The sequence below is a fragment of the Bos javanicus genome, chromosome 12 (assembly GCF_032452875.1).
Source record: "Bos javanicus breed banteng chromosome 12, ARS-OSU_banteng_1.0, whole genome shotgun sequence".
Classification (NCBI taxonomy): domain Eukaryota; kingdom Metazoa; phylum Chordata; class Mammalia; order Artiodactyla; family Bovidae; genus Bos; species Bos javanicus.
In genome coordinates, this window is record NC_083879.1 from 69480174 (window position 1) to 69498687 (window position 18514).

Consider the following 18514-nt stretch of genomic DNA (forward strand, 5'->3'; position numbering starts at 1 on the left):
TGACCAGCAGTGCCCCCTCTGCGGGCTTCTGAAGTTGGCTTTATTGACGTTTGTGTTTTGTCTTCATCATCATCTCCCTCACCACCAAGCTCGCACTCACATAGAGGGGGACGTGCTTTTCACTCACTTGTAAAGAAATTTTAAAAACAGGGAAGAACCAAACCACTCTGAGCACTGATTATACTATGGTAACTTGACTTAGTTTCTCATTAAATACTTCCAAAGTTTCAAACTTTAAGTCTGTAAAGACAATAATTCAATTTCAAAAATTTAACTTTAGACACATTAACAGAAAGAAAAGTGGCTTTTCTTTGTACCTATTTTGTACGATATGATAAATCCCGAGTTATATAATATAGATGGGACACTTTCTGCATCTAGGCAGGTCCTAGGGTCGCAAGAGTCGGACACAACTGAGTGATTTTGACTACTTGACTACTATGCTACTCATATTGGTGGTGGTTTAGTCACTAAGCTGTGTTCGCCTCTTGTGACCTCATGGGCTGCAGCCTGCCAGACTCCTCTGACCATGGGATTCTCCAGGCAAGAATACCAGAGTGGGTTGCCATTTCTTTCTCCAGGGGATTTTCCCAACCCAGGAATTGAACCTGGGTCTCCTGCGTTGCAGGCAGGTTCTTTACTGAGTCACCAGGGAAGCCCATGCTATTAATATCTATCAGCTATACTGAAACTGATGCATCTGTGTAAACTGGGATATTTGTAGACTTTGGGTAAATGGCCAAGATGTGGCAGGGACACTGAGGGCTGCACAGGGCCATAGGAATGCAACTTCAACACTCTAGTGAGGAGAGGCAAGAAAAGAACAACTCAAATAAAACCCAGACCAGGCTATCTCTACCGTTCACTCATCAAAACTATCATCTGAAAGTCTTTCCCAGGTCACCAACAGGTTTTACGAATTGCCCATGGAGAGTGCCACCAGTGTCACTGAAATTTACATTCCTGAAACCAAAGACATTCAGAGAAAATCTTTACAGAGGTCTTGCTCAAATGCAATGCTGAGAAAAGAGGTCTCTTTGGGCCTGAGACTCTGCATTTCTGAGAGGCTCCCAGGTGTTGTAGGTGCTGCTGGCCCTGGCAACACAGTCTGAGTTGCAAGGAATTAGGAAGCTGGGACAATCTGGGAGTGAGGGGAGGGTTTGCTGAGGATATATTATGTAAAAAGGAGAAAGGTAGGAAACTAATATTTTTGCACATTATAGCAAGGTCTAGTAAGCATCTGTAAAAATGTATTATCCAAGTAATAGCTCCGAGCGAGAAAAAAATAACAAACCAAAATCAATCTACCTCTAGAGCTGGAAAACGCTTTAAAATGGCCCAGTACTTTCTAAAATGATCAAATCAACCACAAAATCATCTAAATGAAAAATGCAGCCCGTGTTCAGAATCTACTCAGGAAGTCCTCGGTGCTATTTACCTCATTTTGGTTCTTTATTTTTACTTGCTATTTCTTCTATGAATTAGAAACCAGCATAATTAATTTTTATTAATTTTTCCCATTTACTTCTGGGAATCGGGGCAGCAAAGAAAATGAGAGAAAGAGAATTAAAGCCCCAGTTGTGCTGGGCTGGCTCATTCCCACATCCCCCCCAGTCCCAGCTCTCAATCAAATCCAGCACGAAAGGGGCGTCCTGGAGTGATGGGGGCTGGGCCAGGTGAGCAGGCGGGGAAACCTGGGATGCACACAGGTAGAGTGAAAGGACTTCATGAGCACACTGCCCGAGTGTCATCTCCAAACACAGAAATGACGCTAACAGTGACACTGACAATGGACTGAGACACAGATCAAAAGTCACATTATTGCAGTTTTTAATTCACTCTCCAGACTCACTTTGCCTACATACATTTTAGAAGCTCGGATAGACCTATGACTCGGGGATTTTAAGATGGAAGAATGCATGTAGTTGTATTGCAGTTTCTTAGATAATTCATATTTTATGGCATTTGGGGGAACTTAAGATGGGTAAATTAACAGAAAATATGTATACAACAGGAAATATGGTGGACACAATGTCTGCGAGCAAGCAAACCTCACTTCCTTCCCAACCTAGGAGCCAGCTTTTCCTGTGTGACTAACTGAAGCTTCTCCGTGCATATCATTTGGGCGTTAAATTGAATACTCTTTCGCGTCACAAGGGTATCATTCTTTAAATTACAGCTCCCGTCCACTAGATGGGTCTGTGGTGGGAAGAGTTTTAAAGAGCAGTTAAATACCAAGTATTTAACACGGTAGGTAATAGGTTATTTACGCAGTTGTGCTGTGTGTGTGTTTTGGTTACTGGTTGTTCATAGCTATGTGTTACTCATTCACTTTCCCAGCGAGGAGTCTCTCAGCACACTCTGTGTGCCCTGAAAAATACAATTTTGTGGGGGAACAGAGATAAAAATAAGATGCTCTCTGATCTTTAAGAAGCATTAGGGATCTGTGAGATACAGAACCCAAATTACAAAGTGTGTCAAAGATGCCATCAATTAACTGTGGTAAAGTACAGATAACGCAACACTTACCAACTTAGCCATCTTTATGTTTAGTGTTAAGCGCGTTCACTTTGTTGCCCCTCCAGAATATTTTCCTGGTAAAACTGAAACTCTGTATGCATTATACAACAACAATCCCCCTCGCTCAGGTCATGGCAACCACCATCCGATTTTCTTTCTGTATGGATCTGAGTACTCTAGGAAATCCCAAGTAAGTGGAATCCCACAGTACTGGTGTCTTTTGTGTCTGCCATATTATCATTTAACCTGATGTCCTGAGATGGGGATTTTCTTCCTTTTTCAGGCTGAATGTTTCACTGTGAGGATAGACCACATTTGTTTATCCATTCGCCTGTCACTTTCTTTAGACATAAGACACTGAGGAAGAAGTCTTGCAGAAGCAGATGCGCTAGAGTCAGCTCAGAAAATGAGGAGCCGTTCATCGGGCAGGTGCCGAGGGGAAGGGTCTCTGAGGAGGAGGGCAGCATGTGCAGTGGGAGCCGGGAGGACAGCAAGCTTCGGGAGAGCCTACAAACGACCCGAGTGCTGAGAGTATGTGAACATCAGAACCTGAAGCTAGAGGGGAGGTGGGGCACGAGGTAGGCAGGGAAGAGGTTCCTACCACCTTGTCGACTCTCACTAAGTCTCTTTTCCAAGAGCCTGCCCTGGTTCCCACCGACAGACCGATCGAATCTTCACGCACATAGGATGAAAAGACTTCCCCCCGACACACCGCTCAGGAAGCCAATAGCAGATGCAGGGCTAAATGTTCACAGGGAAACTATTACAGAACAAAGTGGCTGAAGCAAACCTTTTCTTTTGATTTAATGAGTGCTGTCAAGTGCTTCAATACCAGAGGCCCATCTAGGCTGTATGAGAAGTTCACGTTGTCAAAGATGATCACGCCTTCATGGGGCCAGGACGGCAGTGGGCGTTTCTGGTATTCCCAGGGCGCTTCCTTTTCCAGATCTGTATACTCGACCACCCTTTCTACTGAAATCATCTGAAACATAGGACATGTTAGGAACAGAGGGTCTTTGTAATGGATATCAGGTTATAAATGAAACTTCTGCTTTTGTATCTTTATATCTGCATTTCTATAGTTAACAATACCTCAGGTCTTAGCATCTACAAAAGACAGAAGTACTACGATGATGTGTAACCTTTTCATTGTCTTGTAGCACATTTATCATGGCTACCATGTTCAACATTATATCAAGACTAAATGACCTAGAGAAATTGAATACTCTATGTGACCCAATTTTCATATATAAGCTTTTAAAACTTATTTGCATTGACATACTTGTCAATGAAAACAGTATGTACGGACAGAAATCATTACTAATATTTTGCTAGAGAAGGATCATCTGTTGTAGATGAATAGAATTGGATGGTCACTACATCTCATTTTAATAATTAGCTACTTTCTATTCTATTAGAGAGTGAAACAGACAAATTTCAGTTTCATCATTTTTCTCTCTTTAGGAGAAAATGAAAATATTCAAAAAAGGAAGCAATTTACATATTGACTGCTGCTGCTGCTAAGTCGTTTCAGTCGTGTCCGACTCTGTGTGACCCCAGAGACGGTAGCCCACCAGGCTCTGTGTCCCTGGGATTCTCCAGGCAAGAACACTGGAGTGGGTTGCCATTTCCTTCTCCAAGGCCTCCTACACAAACCTAACTTGACATCTTTGATAGCACCTTCCAAAAGAAGGGCCATCGGTAAGTTCAGGCATTCAACACATACAAGGAGACATTCTAAAATGGAGATGGTGGGGAATAATTAAATTAATTGAACAAATAAACCTCAAAATACTAAATTCTTAAACTATTAAATAACAAATGTAAACAAGCCTCTAAGAAATAAGCTGTATCTTCTGCAGGATGTCAGAAACTCCCTCCTACAGAGACATGGATTAAATTTGAAGACAGCTTGTGATGAATATAAAACCAGCTGACGTGGCATACATAACACTGACAAAAGATGTATATATTTTATTTTAAATAAATGTTAAACAGATGCTGGAAGGATCTAACAAACCCTGTTAGCTATGATGTAAAAAAGTTTTAAGAGTTTTTTTTACATAATAATTGCCTTTATGTCATTTAAGGAAAAGGCTAAAAGGTAACATCACCATATTTTCAACTTCAGCACTTTGCCTGACGCACCACTGGAACATCCCCATGAGTGTGAGGGCGTAGGATAGCGCCAGGCCAACCTGACCAGCGTCCAAAGCTAAATGAGGAAGAAGAAAGGAAACATTTCAGTCCCACTGTTAACCCTGAACTGGACTCCTTCTGTCACTGTGCCTAGATCACTGGCACACAGATAGTGTTACTTTTGCTAACTACTGATAGAGACCATGAAAGTAAAAAAAAAAAAAAAGAAGAAGAAGAAATAAAACAACCACTATGAACACAGAAAACTATTAAAAGAGCATATTAATCCTGACAGGGTTGACATACTCTTGACAGTTACAATGTAGGGAAAGAAACACGTCATCATGCAGACTTTCGTCACTATGGTTTCAAGGATCATCATGTAATTCCACTTTTTACGTGCAACGCAGCCACAGTTGAAAACCACGAAAAACAAGTCAATTGGTTCTAAGAGCCACTGCTTTTAAATCTAGAATACTGCTCTTGTTGTTCCATTATTAAACCCAATGATTCAGTGTTATTACTATGGAATAGTAATTCACAATAGGGATGGTGAATGCATGCCATGCACACCAACACCACCCGCTCATCTGGTACCCACACAGCAGTGAGGATGGTGTTCTTTCCTACAGACAGTGTTTCTCACCGCAGTACACCAGGCATCTATAACCAAGAGATCCGAGCAGTCCTAAAGCCACAAGCTGGACAAAAAGCTTAACAGCAAACTTGTTTCTCTCCTCCCAACCTAAAATGCTATCAGTCATGTTCAGAAGGTCAGTTGCTAGGCTGAATTCATCCCACTGAAGACAGATTAAAGGGACCAAAGAACACATCAAGAAGTCTCACCAAAAGCCTCATCAAGACACAAATGACTCCTCTACAGGGGCCACACTGCAGAATCACATGGTGCAAACACTTTAACACAATTCATTAGAACGAAACTGTATACTAGACAAAGGGGCAATAAGGTAAATTAATAACTGCAAATGAAGCTGTAACGGTAATCAAACTACAGTGATGCACTTACTTTTTGCCAGAATCAGGGACCCAAAGGCAACAACAATGACAAACACAGCACAGATGGCATCCAGACGCACAGCGAACCATCGGGACGTCGTCAGAAACAAGAACCAAGCCTCTGGATTTGAGGACAGAAATAAGCAGAATGAATAAGCAGAGATATCACGTAGGCTGCTTTGATTTGGGATGGGGTCTTCTGCACAGGTGAACCACAGAAGATTTTTACACAAGTTAGGACAGCAAAGTTATAGGCTCAAGCACCTTGAGGATTGCAAAAAGCTAGGTTCTGACATGACAGTGTATGGGAACATAGGAATCACTCCAGGAGCCTTGTGGGAAGCAGACACTGGAAACTTCAAGCCACAGGTTATAAACAGAAATATGATCCTAATGATTAACATACAAAAATGGTCTCATCATCGTGTGTCTTGTGGTACTGGGCTCCACGTGAAGCTTATCCTCTCATAAAGTTGACTGTTCCCAAGTCTATGCTGGCACAGGATACCTGGCACTGTTTCCAGCACTGCCTGCACTTACTACAGGGCCCCACATTGTGTTAATTCTTAGGAGCCAGTATTTGAAGGACCATCAGATAACAGTATCTGCATGTGGACTTCCAAATGTCATTTCATCAGTTGGACCAGGATTTTTTTAATGTAGAGGAAATTCTGGATGCCATATCTGATAATGGAGAAATTATTTTCCTTAATGCTCTGAAAGGATGAGATGTTTAGATAGCATCACCGACTTAATGGACATGAGTTTGAGCAAACTCCTGGAGACAGTGGAGAACAGGGAAGCCTGGCGTGCTGCAGTCCATGGGGTCACAAAGAGTCGGACACGAATGACCAACTACAGCATGCTCAGAAAAGAGTCGGCAAACTAACAGCCTGTGGGCCAATAATGGACACAGCTTGCTTTTTTAAATAAAGTTTTATTCGGAGATAGTCACAGCCATTTGTTGACGTATTCTTTTTGCCTGCCTTAGTGCTACAATAGCAAAGCTGAGTAGCTGCAACAAAGACTGTGTGTGTTTTTTTATAAGTTTGTGGACATCCTTCTTAAAGGGCCAAAGCCATAGGATGTGGTGACAGTTGGACAATGCAAGGTAGTAAGAGGAGGAAAAGCAGGGGGTGACCGGGGAAGAGGGGAGCACACACAGGGTTCTGAGAGGAAGGGCTGGGGGAGGCAGGTTTACAGAGGGGAACACCGGGTGGCACAGAGGTGCGGCCAGCAGGGCCACCTGAGAGGGAGGTCAGGCCTCAGAAGGCAGCACATCCCATCCTTTGAAATCATTTCCAGAATTCTACAGACCTGAGTGCAAGTCCTGGTGTGAGTCGAACAGTTCCTGAAACCTCTGTTCAGCTTTGTATGCCCGGATGGTCCAGAGTCCCTGGAGAGAAGATGATAAGTGGGAAAACACCGGGCTCCGAGCTGGGGAAGCAGAGACAGACACACGACAGAGAACGTCAGGGAGGCTGCACGCAAGGAAGTCAACTGTTTCCTGAGCTTGGCTGGTCATTCATCTTCCCCAGGGGCACACCCAGGGCTTCTTGGCAACTGCCTGGCAAAGTACCTACTGTGACCCTCAAATAATTCCTCATCCCAAGCTTCACTTTCACGACCCGCATATAACAGATTCCCTTCAAAGTCATCTTTGATCAAATTCAATTTGGACCTGTATTTAGATAACACATTTCTGTACTAACTCATTCATCAAGGTCCCCCTCAATCTTGCCTCCCTCCCTATTCTTCCCTGACATCCCTCCAGGTAAGAAGTTATAATTCTCTAATTTTTGATTATCATTTTTAAACCTAATCCTCCATAAAGAGTCCTCACTGCACTGAATTTTGATGAACTTTGTGCTGTCACCACCAAAAGATTAGAAACTTAAGGGCTGGCAGAGGACAGGGTGCGATAAGTGAGGTGAGCGGACAGTCTGCCGTCTCACAGCATCATCCCTGCCCCTGCACCAGGAGTCTCTGGGAGGGTCACAGAGAACCTGGCACTATACCGCCCTTGTGACCGCAGGACCCGGGCAATTAAGGCGTCTTCTTCTCTGGCAAACTGACGGATGTTCTTATAACTGCCCTGCTGAATACCTGAGGAATTTGGAGGTCACTGTGGCATGAGACACTCACATCACCCTTGTAGAATCTGGCATGGCCTCAGAGTGGTCATTCTCTCTTGAGTGATTTCATGTGGGTTTGGGCCTGGTGGCACATGACTGGCCACTTGCTTCCTGCCATCTTTTCAAAGAGCCCAGAGACCACAAGCAGCAGGGTCAGGATCCTGATCATCAGGGAACAGGCTGCAGGCTGCCGGGCAGTGAGGACCACATATGGTTCTCATTTCCATTGTTAACAGGGCTGTAAGCTGTTTTTTTCCATAGGTAGACTGTAACCTGTTACCTCTGTCAGGGACGAGTGATAACCTGTGTTGTATTAATATCATCAGACATCACTTTGCTACCTGTGCATCTCCTGAAAAAGATCATTACTTCTAACATGATGCACTATTTTCCTTTTTAGAAAAATGATGCAATATTTCCTTTTCCTGAGTGGCTGGTCTATGTTAGGAAGCATGTGATGAGCAAGACAAAAATCGGTCCCTATCCTCACGGTGCTCACATTCGTTCTCCTTGTGCTATAATGCAAAGCTGCCATTAACACACTACCCGCTCTGTGTGCCTTACAGGCCACACTGACTCATAAGGCCCCTAATATGCCATTACCAAATGTAGACTTGGTGAGAAATTCCAAAACGGAATCTGCAGGATTTCAGGGTTCTGGTTAATTATCATAAATGGAAGTCAGTCTGCACTGACATCCCAACCTGAGAGCCCCGGTACTCACTTGTAGATTCTAGGCGTTTGACATCTCGTGACGTTTCTAAGAAATATCGCCGGAGAACAAAGAAAACAATGCCAAGGGGAACCAGGGGTATGGCAATCCAAGGAATCACTGCCACTGCCACGCCCACCACACCAATCACTTGTAGAAATGTCTGAAAGAGAAAATATAGAAACAAGGGCCTGTTTATCCAGCATTCTCCTAAAAAATAAAATTTATTGGGTTGTTTTGTTAGGATTAAACTCCTTTTCCTCAAAGGATATGTTAGAAAAAGGTGGTCCTCGTAGTGTTTACTGTACACTTACCATGTGTGAAACACTGGGCTAAGTACGAAGTTTCTAGGTATAAGCTCTTTTGATCAACTAAGTAGCCTTAAAGCGCAGGCAGTACCATTTGGAAAAGATGAGAATATCTGAGGCTCAGAAAACAAACTATGAGATAGTCAGCTGTCATCCTATCACAGATGAGGAAACCAGAAGCCTCAGCTATACATGGAGGGATAAAGAAGTGGTTGGTTACAAATTCTGAGTTCAGAAAAGGAAGAAACACTCAAATATTGACCTTTGAAAGTTGGAATTCTTCTTTCGTGGTTTTCTGTCTGTAGTGACTGTTTATGAGTGCTGACTGTACATAGGTCTGCACATTCAAAGTATCACATGTATTAACTCATTATTCATCACAGTAACCCTACTGAGTAACAGCATAATTATCTCATTTTGTAGATGGAGAGCAAAATCAACTTGATGTCGAATGCAAAGCATAAGTCACAGAGCCAGGGGTAGTCTGGGCGTGAGTCACTGTGATAAATTTAATCTTCCCCCAAACCTACAGCCAACTTTCTATCATTATGCTAAAGATTCAAAGTGTGCATTTCAAACAATTATTCGATCCAGTTTTTCACCTGAGAGAATATGGTCATTATGGACAATGAGGAGTGATTATTTTCTTTGCAGCCAAAGACAACCTACACCCGGAAAGCAAAATCCATTACCCAGGTATCGTGCCATCTCAGACAGAGCTTGGGGCTAACCTTCTCAAATACTACCAGGAAGGGTAAGACACTCCAACACTCTTAATCTGAGCAAAAACTCAGCTTTTGTGTGAATATTTAACTGTTATAAAAATGTTAAGCATTTGGGAGACCAAGGGAAAAAGTGGTGTGCTTATCAATCCAAATGAATGATATTTTCTATTCCATGCAGTATGAATTGGTAGTTGATAGTAAGGAAAAAAGCTAGAATTTGCAAACTTGTGAATCCCCGGAAATTCAACTGTGTCCTCCCTCAGGTCAGCCTTCTTGGAGCAAGCAGCCTGGTTAGGACATCAAGATGACTAAGACTGAGGACCCTGTCACCACCACGTGTGGAAGGGAAATCTGATGAGCACCTCTGAACAGATGCCGTCTCGGGACAGCAGCTGTTTCTGACAAAAACACAGTGGCATCTAAATAAGCTAAGTATACAAACATGGCAGAGAAAGGGAAAAAGAAATGCTTTCTGAAAAAATGTTAATGGCTTTGTGTAAAAACCATTCGAAAAATGTGAAAACTAAAATAACTGCTTTATTCCTACTGCACACAGCAAATTCTCTATCACTGAAGAAATTCCACCATTTCCTAGATTAAGTTGACAACCAAGTAAGTGGTGGTGACTACCTCACCCTCAAATTACCAATAATAGATAATTCATAAGGCTCGCCATGGGTGCCACCTCTCCAGTATTTTACAGGCATTATATAATTTCATTCTCATATCAAATCTGAATAGGAGATTTCTCTTTTAAAAGCTCAGTGAGGTTTAGTAATTTGCTCAAAGTCAGAGAATTCATTCATTTTGACTCCAAGCCTGTCCTTTTAATTTCTGCCTGCTATGGTATCCCATATACACATAAAATTCATAATAAAAAAGTTAAGATCTAAATATCATCCCCTATTATATTTTCGCCCATTTATCTGCATTTTCTATTTCTGTTGAATTTCTTAGGGTTACACGGGTCTCTTCCATGCAGGGACCAGTCCGTGTTTACTACTTAATTAGGGCATAAGAGCCTGCTCACCTCAAAAAGCAGACAGATCAGGAAAAGGTCTTAAAAAATTGAATGCTACACATTTTAATAAACACTGTTTAATAAACACTTACATATTTTAATAAATACTGTTTAAATAAGGAAAGTTTCATAAGCGTAAAAAAAAATTAAAAAACAACCCAATTTAATTGTCATAAATACATAAACCCCAAGAACACAAAATGAGACTAAGTTTTATAAGTTAAATATATACATTTGGGTTAAAGTTTCCGCAGGAATTCTCTAAGTCTACAATTAACACTATATTCTAATATTGCAGATTTAACGTATTCCTTTCACAAACACAGTTTTAAATATGAGGGCCTGTTTGCCTGTTTAGTATTTAAATTCCAAATTGCTTACAGTCCTGTAGGAATTCCTAGGTATCTACCCACATTTTACTTTCAACTTAATTCCACAGGATTCTATTCCTGCTAGTCTTTGTGAAGCTTGTGCCAAAGAACATGTTTTCTATAAACAGCAGTAAAAATGTATTCTTCTTATTTTATGCAAATAAATATGCAATCCATACTTTTGGCTCACTCCATGCTTATTTGAACTCTCTCTCGCTCATGCTCATATTAGGCACAATGTGAAATATGTATTTAATCATAAAGTCACGTAATAAGTAGACATTACTTTTATTATCTGTGTACAGTATTAAAAAATAAAATCAGGGACATAAGACTGCTAACACCTCAGAAGACTCTCAAACCTTTGAATTTTCCTGTCAGACTCTTAAGAATTTTGTTCGAAGTTGTAATAAGTACAAATCATCCTGACTGCCTTAAACTTCTACTGATTTATATGGAAGATATGACTTAAATGCCATAAACAAGATTCATCTCTTGACACAAGTTTCTTCTGATTTAGGGAAAGAAACAAATGCTGCCGAGTTTTGATCAGTAAGGTGTCTGCTGATGTGGGTGTAGGAGTGATTCTATTTATTCTGGAAACATGTGAGATAAAAAAAATTACCTTTCAATGAAATGACTATCTCATCAATTGTACTGCTAGGATAATACAAGGTACTTGTTTTAAAATCTTGAACAGGTTACACAAAACTCTCCAAGTATTAAGAAATAAAATGTAATTTCTATGAATCAATATTCAGTAACCTTCAAACACAGGATAAATATTAGTAAAGAGAAAAACAAGGAAAGCTCTTCAGTGTAAGGTCCTAAATCTAATACTGACCTAGAGTTAATATTATTGAGTCTGCAGGTGTTAAGCAAAGATGGTATCTTGAATGCTCACGGGAGTTTAGAGACCAGCTCTGGTTTGGTTCCAGACCCTTCGTTTATCACCTGTTTCTCTTCACCTCACCTAACCCAATTAATTCTGTTAAATCAGAAAATGATGGAAAGTTAGTGTGTCTTATCTGTATGATGAGATCCATACACACTCTAGTATGAATTAAGTTTTCTAAACGTGTGCTGTCCTTAGGATTCATTACCCATCCCTTTCATCCCTAATTTGACTGCCTCAGATCTTTTCTGAGGCATCCACCCTGGCTGCGAAACCTGTGTAATTCTTCAGTTAGCCCTTAATCCTGAGTCACACTTTGCTCCACTGAAGAGTAAATGGTGAGATTTGGTTTACAGTTCCTGACCCAACACAACAGAAACCATTAGGAAAACATAGTGCACTTTTCCCTTCCTTTGTGTTCAGCAAATCTCAATGATCAATACTTCCTGTCTAACCTTTCTCAGGGTCTGAGCTCATTATGAAATTCAAGACACAGAGTCCATCTATTTGCTATTTTAAAAAGGGCCACCTTAACACAACTGCATGCCCATATGCCCTGAAGCCTGAGCTCCACAAAAAGAAAAACCACGACAACAGGAAGCCTGTGCACGGCAATTAACAGAGTAGCCCCTGCTCATCGCAACCAGACAAAAGCCAGCACAGCAATGAAGACTCAGCACAGCTAAAAATGAAATAATTCAAAAATCTGAGTCAGTTCTAATGAGGTGGAAAAACCTAGAGCCTATTATACTGAGTGAAGTAAGTCATAAAGAGAAAGATAAATATCATATACAAACATATATATATGGAATCTAGAAAAATGGTACTGAAGAATTTTTTGCAGGGTAGCAGTGGAGAAACAGACATGGACAACAGACTTGTGGACATGGGGAGAGGGAAGGAGAGGGTGAGATGTATGGAGAAAGTAACATGGAAACTTACATTACCATATGTGAAACAGACAGACAACGGGAATTTGCTGTGTCTCAGGGAACTCAAACAGGGACTCTGTATCAACCTAGAGGGGTGGGATGGGGCAGGAGAGGGGAGGAAGGTTCAAAAGGGAAGGGATACATGTATATCTATGGCTGATTCATGTGAGGTTTGACAGAAAACAAAATTCTGTAAAGCAATTATCCTTCAATTAAAAAATAAATTTATTTAAAATAAATAAGATAACTAAAAAATTAAAAGGCACACCTTAAAAATAATCCACATAAAAGCGGAAATAAAATGTTGAACAAGGTACCTCATAAAAAAATTAAATAAAAGAAAGCTGGAGTATCTAACTTGAAGTTAGGATGGACTGCTTTAGAAATAAAGGAACACATTTCATAAGAATAAAGGGTCAAAACAACAAAATTTTGTAAAGCAATTCTCCTTCAATTAAAATATAAATAAATTTTAAAAAATTATAAAGGGCCAATTTTATCCAATAGATTTTTTTCTAAACCCAAATTTATATGCACCTAATAACATAGCTAAATAGTGTATAAGGCAAAATCTGACAAAGCTTAGTAGAAATACACAATGCCATACCCATAGGAGATTTAAACTTACCTACCTCAAAAACTAATAGGATAAACAAGTTAAAAAAAAAAAAATCAATGGAGATATAAAATATTTTTAAAACATCATTAACAAACATGACCTAATCAAGAAATACATGATAAGGTAGTCATTAGATGTTCTTTTCAATTATATATCCTATTCTATAAAGCAAGTATCAACAAACTTTAATGGACAGAAAGAGTACAGAATATATTCTGACCTAAGTGTATTTAATAAGAAATCAGTAACAAAAAGGTAACTACTGTATCATCAAATACTTGGAAGTTCAGTAACACATTGGAAGTATCATCTAATTCAAAATTGAAATAAAATTAAAGTATTCTGACATAAAAGAAAATAAAAATCTACAGATATTAAAATTTGAAGGCCGCAACTAAGGCTGTGCTTAGATGCTGTGTATTTCCCCCGCTCCACACACAAAAAGACGTTAGGCCCAGAGAGCTTCACGAGTAGCTTGTGAAGAAAGTTTTACCAAATTCATCCAGGGAATTTGAGTCCAACATTATCATAATATAAAAACCAAAAACATTAAAAGAAACAAAAATCATAATCCAAACTGTCTTAACACTAAGGGACACACCAATAAACTGAATCTAACAACACAAAAAAGTAATATTTCACAATCAAACTTGGCTAGGTAAGTCAGAAACCCACAGGGCTGGCTGTTACAAGCGATAGCCTGGAACTTTTGGGCAGGAGCCAATACTGTTCACATAGGCAGAATTTCTTTCTATTCACAGAAACCTTAGCTCTTAAGCCCTTTCAACAGACTGAATTAGGCCCACCAAGACTATCTAAGATAGGATTCCTTACTTAAGTGAACTGATTATGCACTTTAATCATTTTTACAAAATATCTACACAGTAACAGCTTGACTACTTTTTGACTGAGTAACTGTGGAATGCTGCCTGGCCAAACCGACACATAAACTGACCCTGGTAGCTTGGTGGTTAGGATTCCAAGCTTTCACTGCCACGGCCTGGGGTTCAATCCTGGGTCAGGGAACTGAGATTCCCACAAGCTTGAGGTAAGGCAAAAATTGAAAAAAAGAAAATACATTAACAAAAAGATACATTTCTCATGTATTTTTATGAGGTCTGCATACCTTTGATGCCAAAAACTGGCAAAACATTCCAAGAAAAGTATAAACCAATATAATTCATGAAGAAATGAAAATATTCTTGACAAAATACTAACAAATTGCATACAGTGATATGTACAGAAAAAAATACGTTACACATTATGACCAGCTGTAGTTTATTTAAGCAATATAAGGTTAATTTAACCTGCAAATATCACTTGGTATAATTTATCACATTTAAAGACTAATGGTGAATAATCATATGATTATCTCAACAAATGTAGAAAAAATATTGGCCAAATTTCAAGACCTAGTCTTGATTTTTAAAAACAGTAAAATTATCAGGAATTTAGAAATTAACGGAAATATTCAGTCTACCTAAAAAACTGTAGTTAACATCATTCTTGATGGAAAAATATTGAAACAGTTTTGCCTTAATAGTACAAGAATTTATCACTCTTTTCAACATTTTACTCAAACCTCTGCCACAACAAGGAAATAAAACTAATAAATATTCTAAGTGAAGAAAGAAAACTGACATGATTGTGGATATAGAAAATTCTATATAATTAAAAAAGAAAAATCAAGTCCAAGAAATGGAAAGTAGATTCACAAACAAATCATTATATTTCTATATATTAGCAACAAGAAAGTGGATCTTTAAACAATTTAAGTGGATCTTAAAAACAATTCCATAAATACAATTGAAAGACATCAAATATTCAGGAATGAAGTCAATCAAAGCATGATAAGACTTTTATAAAAACTAAAAAACACTTCTAAAATTAAAGATGACCTCAGTAAGTCAAATATATAACTGACCTCAGACACTCCTCAAACTGATCTATAGATAAAAGGAAATATTAATCAAAATTCCAGAAGGCTTTCTTTGAAAACAAATTAAAAGGTTTCTAAAATTTATACAGAAACGTAAGTGATCTAGAATGATCAAAATAATCTTGAAGACGTAATGAATTAGAGGAATTAAACCATTATACATACGATAACTAAGACCGAGGTATCAGTAGAAGGATAAACAAATCAGTGGAACAAAATAAAATATGCCAAATAAATAAAGTATACAAACTCAGACTTGACTACATAGAGTCAAATGATTTTGAGTCAGGTGCCAATTCAATCCATAATGGTGTTGTAAATAAATGTGGCTAGCATAACTGGAGGAAAAAATGACCAGTAAGCATGCATGAAAAAGAACTCTATCATTAATCATCAGGAAAATGCAAATTGATACCACAATGAGAGTAGTCATCCACAAAAAGACTAGACACAAAGCCTGATAATATTATGTGTTGCAAAAATTGCAAAGGTGTGGAACAACCAGAACTCCCATATATTGCTGGCGGGTGTGTAAGATGGTGCAACAATCTTGAAAAGTTTTATGGTAATTTTAAGTTAACAAATGCTTACCTTATGACTGAGCAATTCCACCCGTACATACGCATTCGATGGAGAGGAATGATAACCTATGGCCATATAAACACTTCTTAGAGAAGTTTCCCTGCTAAAAGCTACGAACAACACAAATGTCCATCAACTAGAGAATGGATACATAAATTGTGGCATCTTCATACAATAGAATGACTCAGAAAGGAGTAAGAAAGAAAAGAACCACTGAAACATGCCACAACACGGGTAGGTCTTGAAAATCTTGAAAACATGTTAAGCAAAAGAAGGCAGCGCAGAAAAACCTGTACTGTGTTGACTCCATTTATTTTAGGAGCACAAAAGCAGGAAAACTGACACACGCTGACAGCAATCTATCACAACCGTTGGTCTGTGGACATTTACTCCAGAGGGCCAGGAGAGATTTTCTGAGGTGAGGAGAATACTCTGAATCTGGGTTTATGTGCTAATCAAAGGAAGACTAAATCAACAACAGACCCAAAGCAAGAGTTGCAAGACACAAATGCATCCTGAAACTCACAAGGGGAGAACCACCACAAGATAAACACATTACAATAAATGATGTTCCACAATAGACTGAAGCAATATATCCACACGTAAAATGCTAAGTACAGGGTTTTAACAAAAATCAAGGAAGTTCTTCAGCACACACGCTCTTCATTTTGTTAAGAAAACTCATTGGTAGACAGAATTGAAGAAATGTGCCCAAGAATAGAATATGGAGGACTTCCCTGGTGTAGTGGATAAGAATCAGCCTGCCAATGCAGGGGTTCAATCCCTGGTCGGGGAAGATACCACATGCTAAGGAGCAACTAAGTCCAAGTGCCACAACTACTGAAGCCCGAGTGCTCTACAGCATGATAAACCTGCGCATCCCAACTAAAGAGCAGACTCTGCTCGATGGGCCTAAAGAAAGCCCGTGCATAGCAATGAAGAACCAGTTCAAACAAAAATAATTAAAAAAAAAACAAACAAACAGCACATGGCCCTCAACATGAGTAAGTTATTTGATGTTTGATCATTTCTAAATATAAAGATGGCAAGGAGAGAAAAGTATTGTGAATGACAGCTGTAGTTTTCGAATGGACGTCATCCAATGATGCTACAATGTAAAATTTTATGCTCTAAACACCACCAGGAGGTTTGATAAAAATGGGGTCCTTATTTTTTTCCTTAGGTCTTAATTAGCTTCTTGTTAAACTATAAACATTATCACTGGAGCACACGTGCTGGCACATACAAAAAGCAACACTTGGTTGCCAGCCTGAGAAGGTCCCCGCTGATTAACTGTCACCAGGCTGACGCTGACGGGGCTGATTTCTAGTGTGCTATTATGCTGGGAAAAAACCCAACCATCTCATCTTTCGTTAAAAAGAAAGGTAAACAGAGCATATGAGTGGGCTTATGTGAAGTATATTACCTTGATATCAGAAACCCAAGGGTCAAGTGTTTGTAAATATTTCCAGTAACCAATATCATTGATTCTCCCTCCTATTAACAAGGAAACCCACTTTAACTCTGCAGTGTGCATAAATCTCTGGGACTAGCATTTCCAGGGAATATTCGATCCCTGCAAATTCCTAACTAAAACGCTTTTGTTGATTTTAAAAGCGTGAAAATGCTGTGACTCAGTTCAAATGAATGAGTTTACTTTTAAAGAGTCCGTAAAACAGAGATCTTTCAAACAGGGCAAGGCTGCCTAACTAACAATCTCTTTTGTCCAACCAGGATTTGAGGGAGGGGTTGGGGGAAGGGGTCAACACACCACAGAAAAGCTCAAAATGACAAAGTCATTGTTCAGTGAAAGAGGCTGGAATGCTTTCTACACACTTTCCCTGACATCTCTACACAATGAAATGCAAGGGTCAGTGGTACCGAGACAAGTAAAGGCAGTTCCACTCTTTGCTTTTATAAAAGCAAGTGACCCAGCCTATTATGCTGAGTCTCAGGCTTTGTTCTCAATATCCAGATGCAATAGCCTGTTCCTCTGTGCTCCCCTCTCTGGAAAGAAATGACTGAGGACACCTCCTTCACTTTTTCTTTTTGGGGGCATTTTCACTTCATAAAACTGCAGTCAGTGCGTTGTGTGTGTGCTGAGGGAATGACAAGGTCCCTGGTGGTCTCACCATGGCCGGCATTGGTGGCTCAAGAGGCCTCAGGATAAGCCCTTTGTGTCCATGAAAGGACCTGAAGAGTCAGTTATTTGAGCCCAGCCGAGCTGTTGTTATGGTGTTTTCTAGGCGGGGCGGGGAGCGGCGGGGAGAGAATAAGGAGTGTGAGGAGGACAGGTTTGGCAATCCAGCTTTCCTCAATAAATTACAGCATTTTGTGGCATGCAAGTTTGCATGCTCAGAGCAGTCTCCCAATTTTTTAGTCTGGATAAATTCAAACTTTATTAATATGCATAAATTCTTACTGCTCATTTCCACATATTTTGCTATTGGAGGACTTCTTGAAAGTATGTGTGTGTTCCATCCTTTTAATGGAAGTGAGTGTGTGTGAGAGTCGCTCAGTCGTGTCCGACTCTTTGCGACCCCATAGACTATACAGTCCATGGAATTCTCCAGGCCAGAATACTGGAGTGGGTAGCCTT

The 18514-nt window shown here is 39.7% G+C and overlaps 1 protein-coding gene across 3 annotated transcripts in view; it reads right to left on the reverse strand.

The window, feature by feature from the left end:
• LOC133258052 (ATP-binding cassette sub-family C member 4) overlaps window positions 1-18514 on the reverse strand; it is a 184096-nt gene that overhangs the window by 25423 nt on the left and 140159 nt on the right. For 2 of the 3 annotated variants that reach the window (XM_061434391.1, XM_061434388.1), the window contains 5 exons: window positions 8536-8686; window positions 6994-7113; window positions 5687-5797; window positions 4635-4735; window positions 3311-3502 (listed from right to left, as the gene is read on the reverse strand). In XM_061434391.1, the coding sequence (XP_061290375.1) occupies window positions 3311-3502; window positions 4635-4735; window positions 5687-5797; window positions 6994-7113; window positions 8536-8686 (675 nt within the window). The remainder of the gene's footprint in view (window positions 1-3310; window positions 3503-4634; window positions 4736-5686; window positions 5798-6993; window positions 7114-8535; window positions 8687-18514) is intronic. The other variant, XM_061434389.1, reaches the window with a different exon arrangement.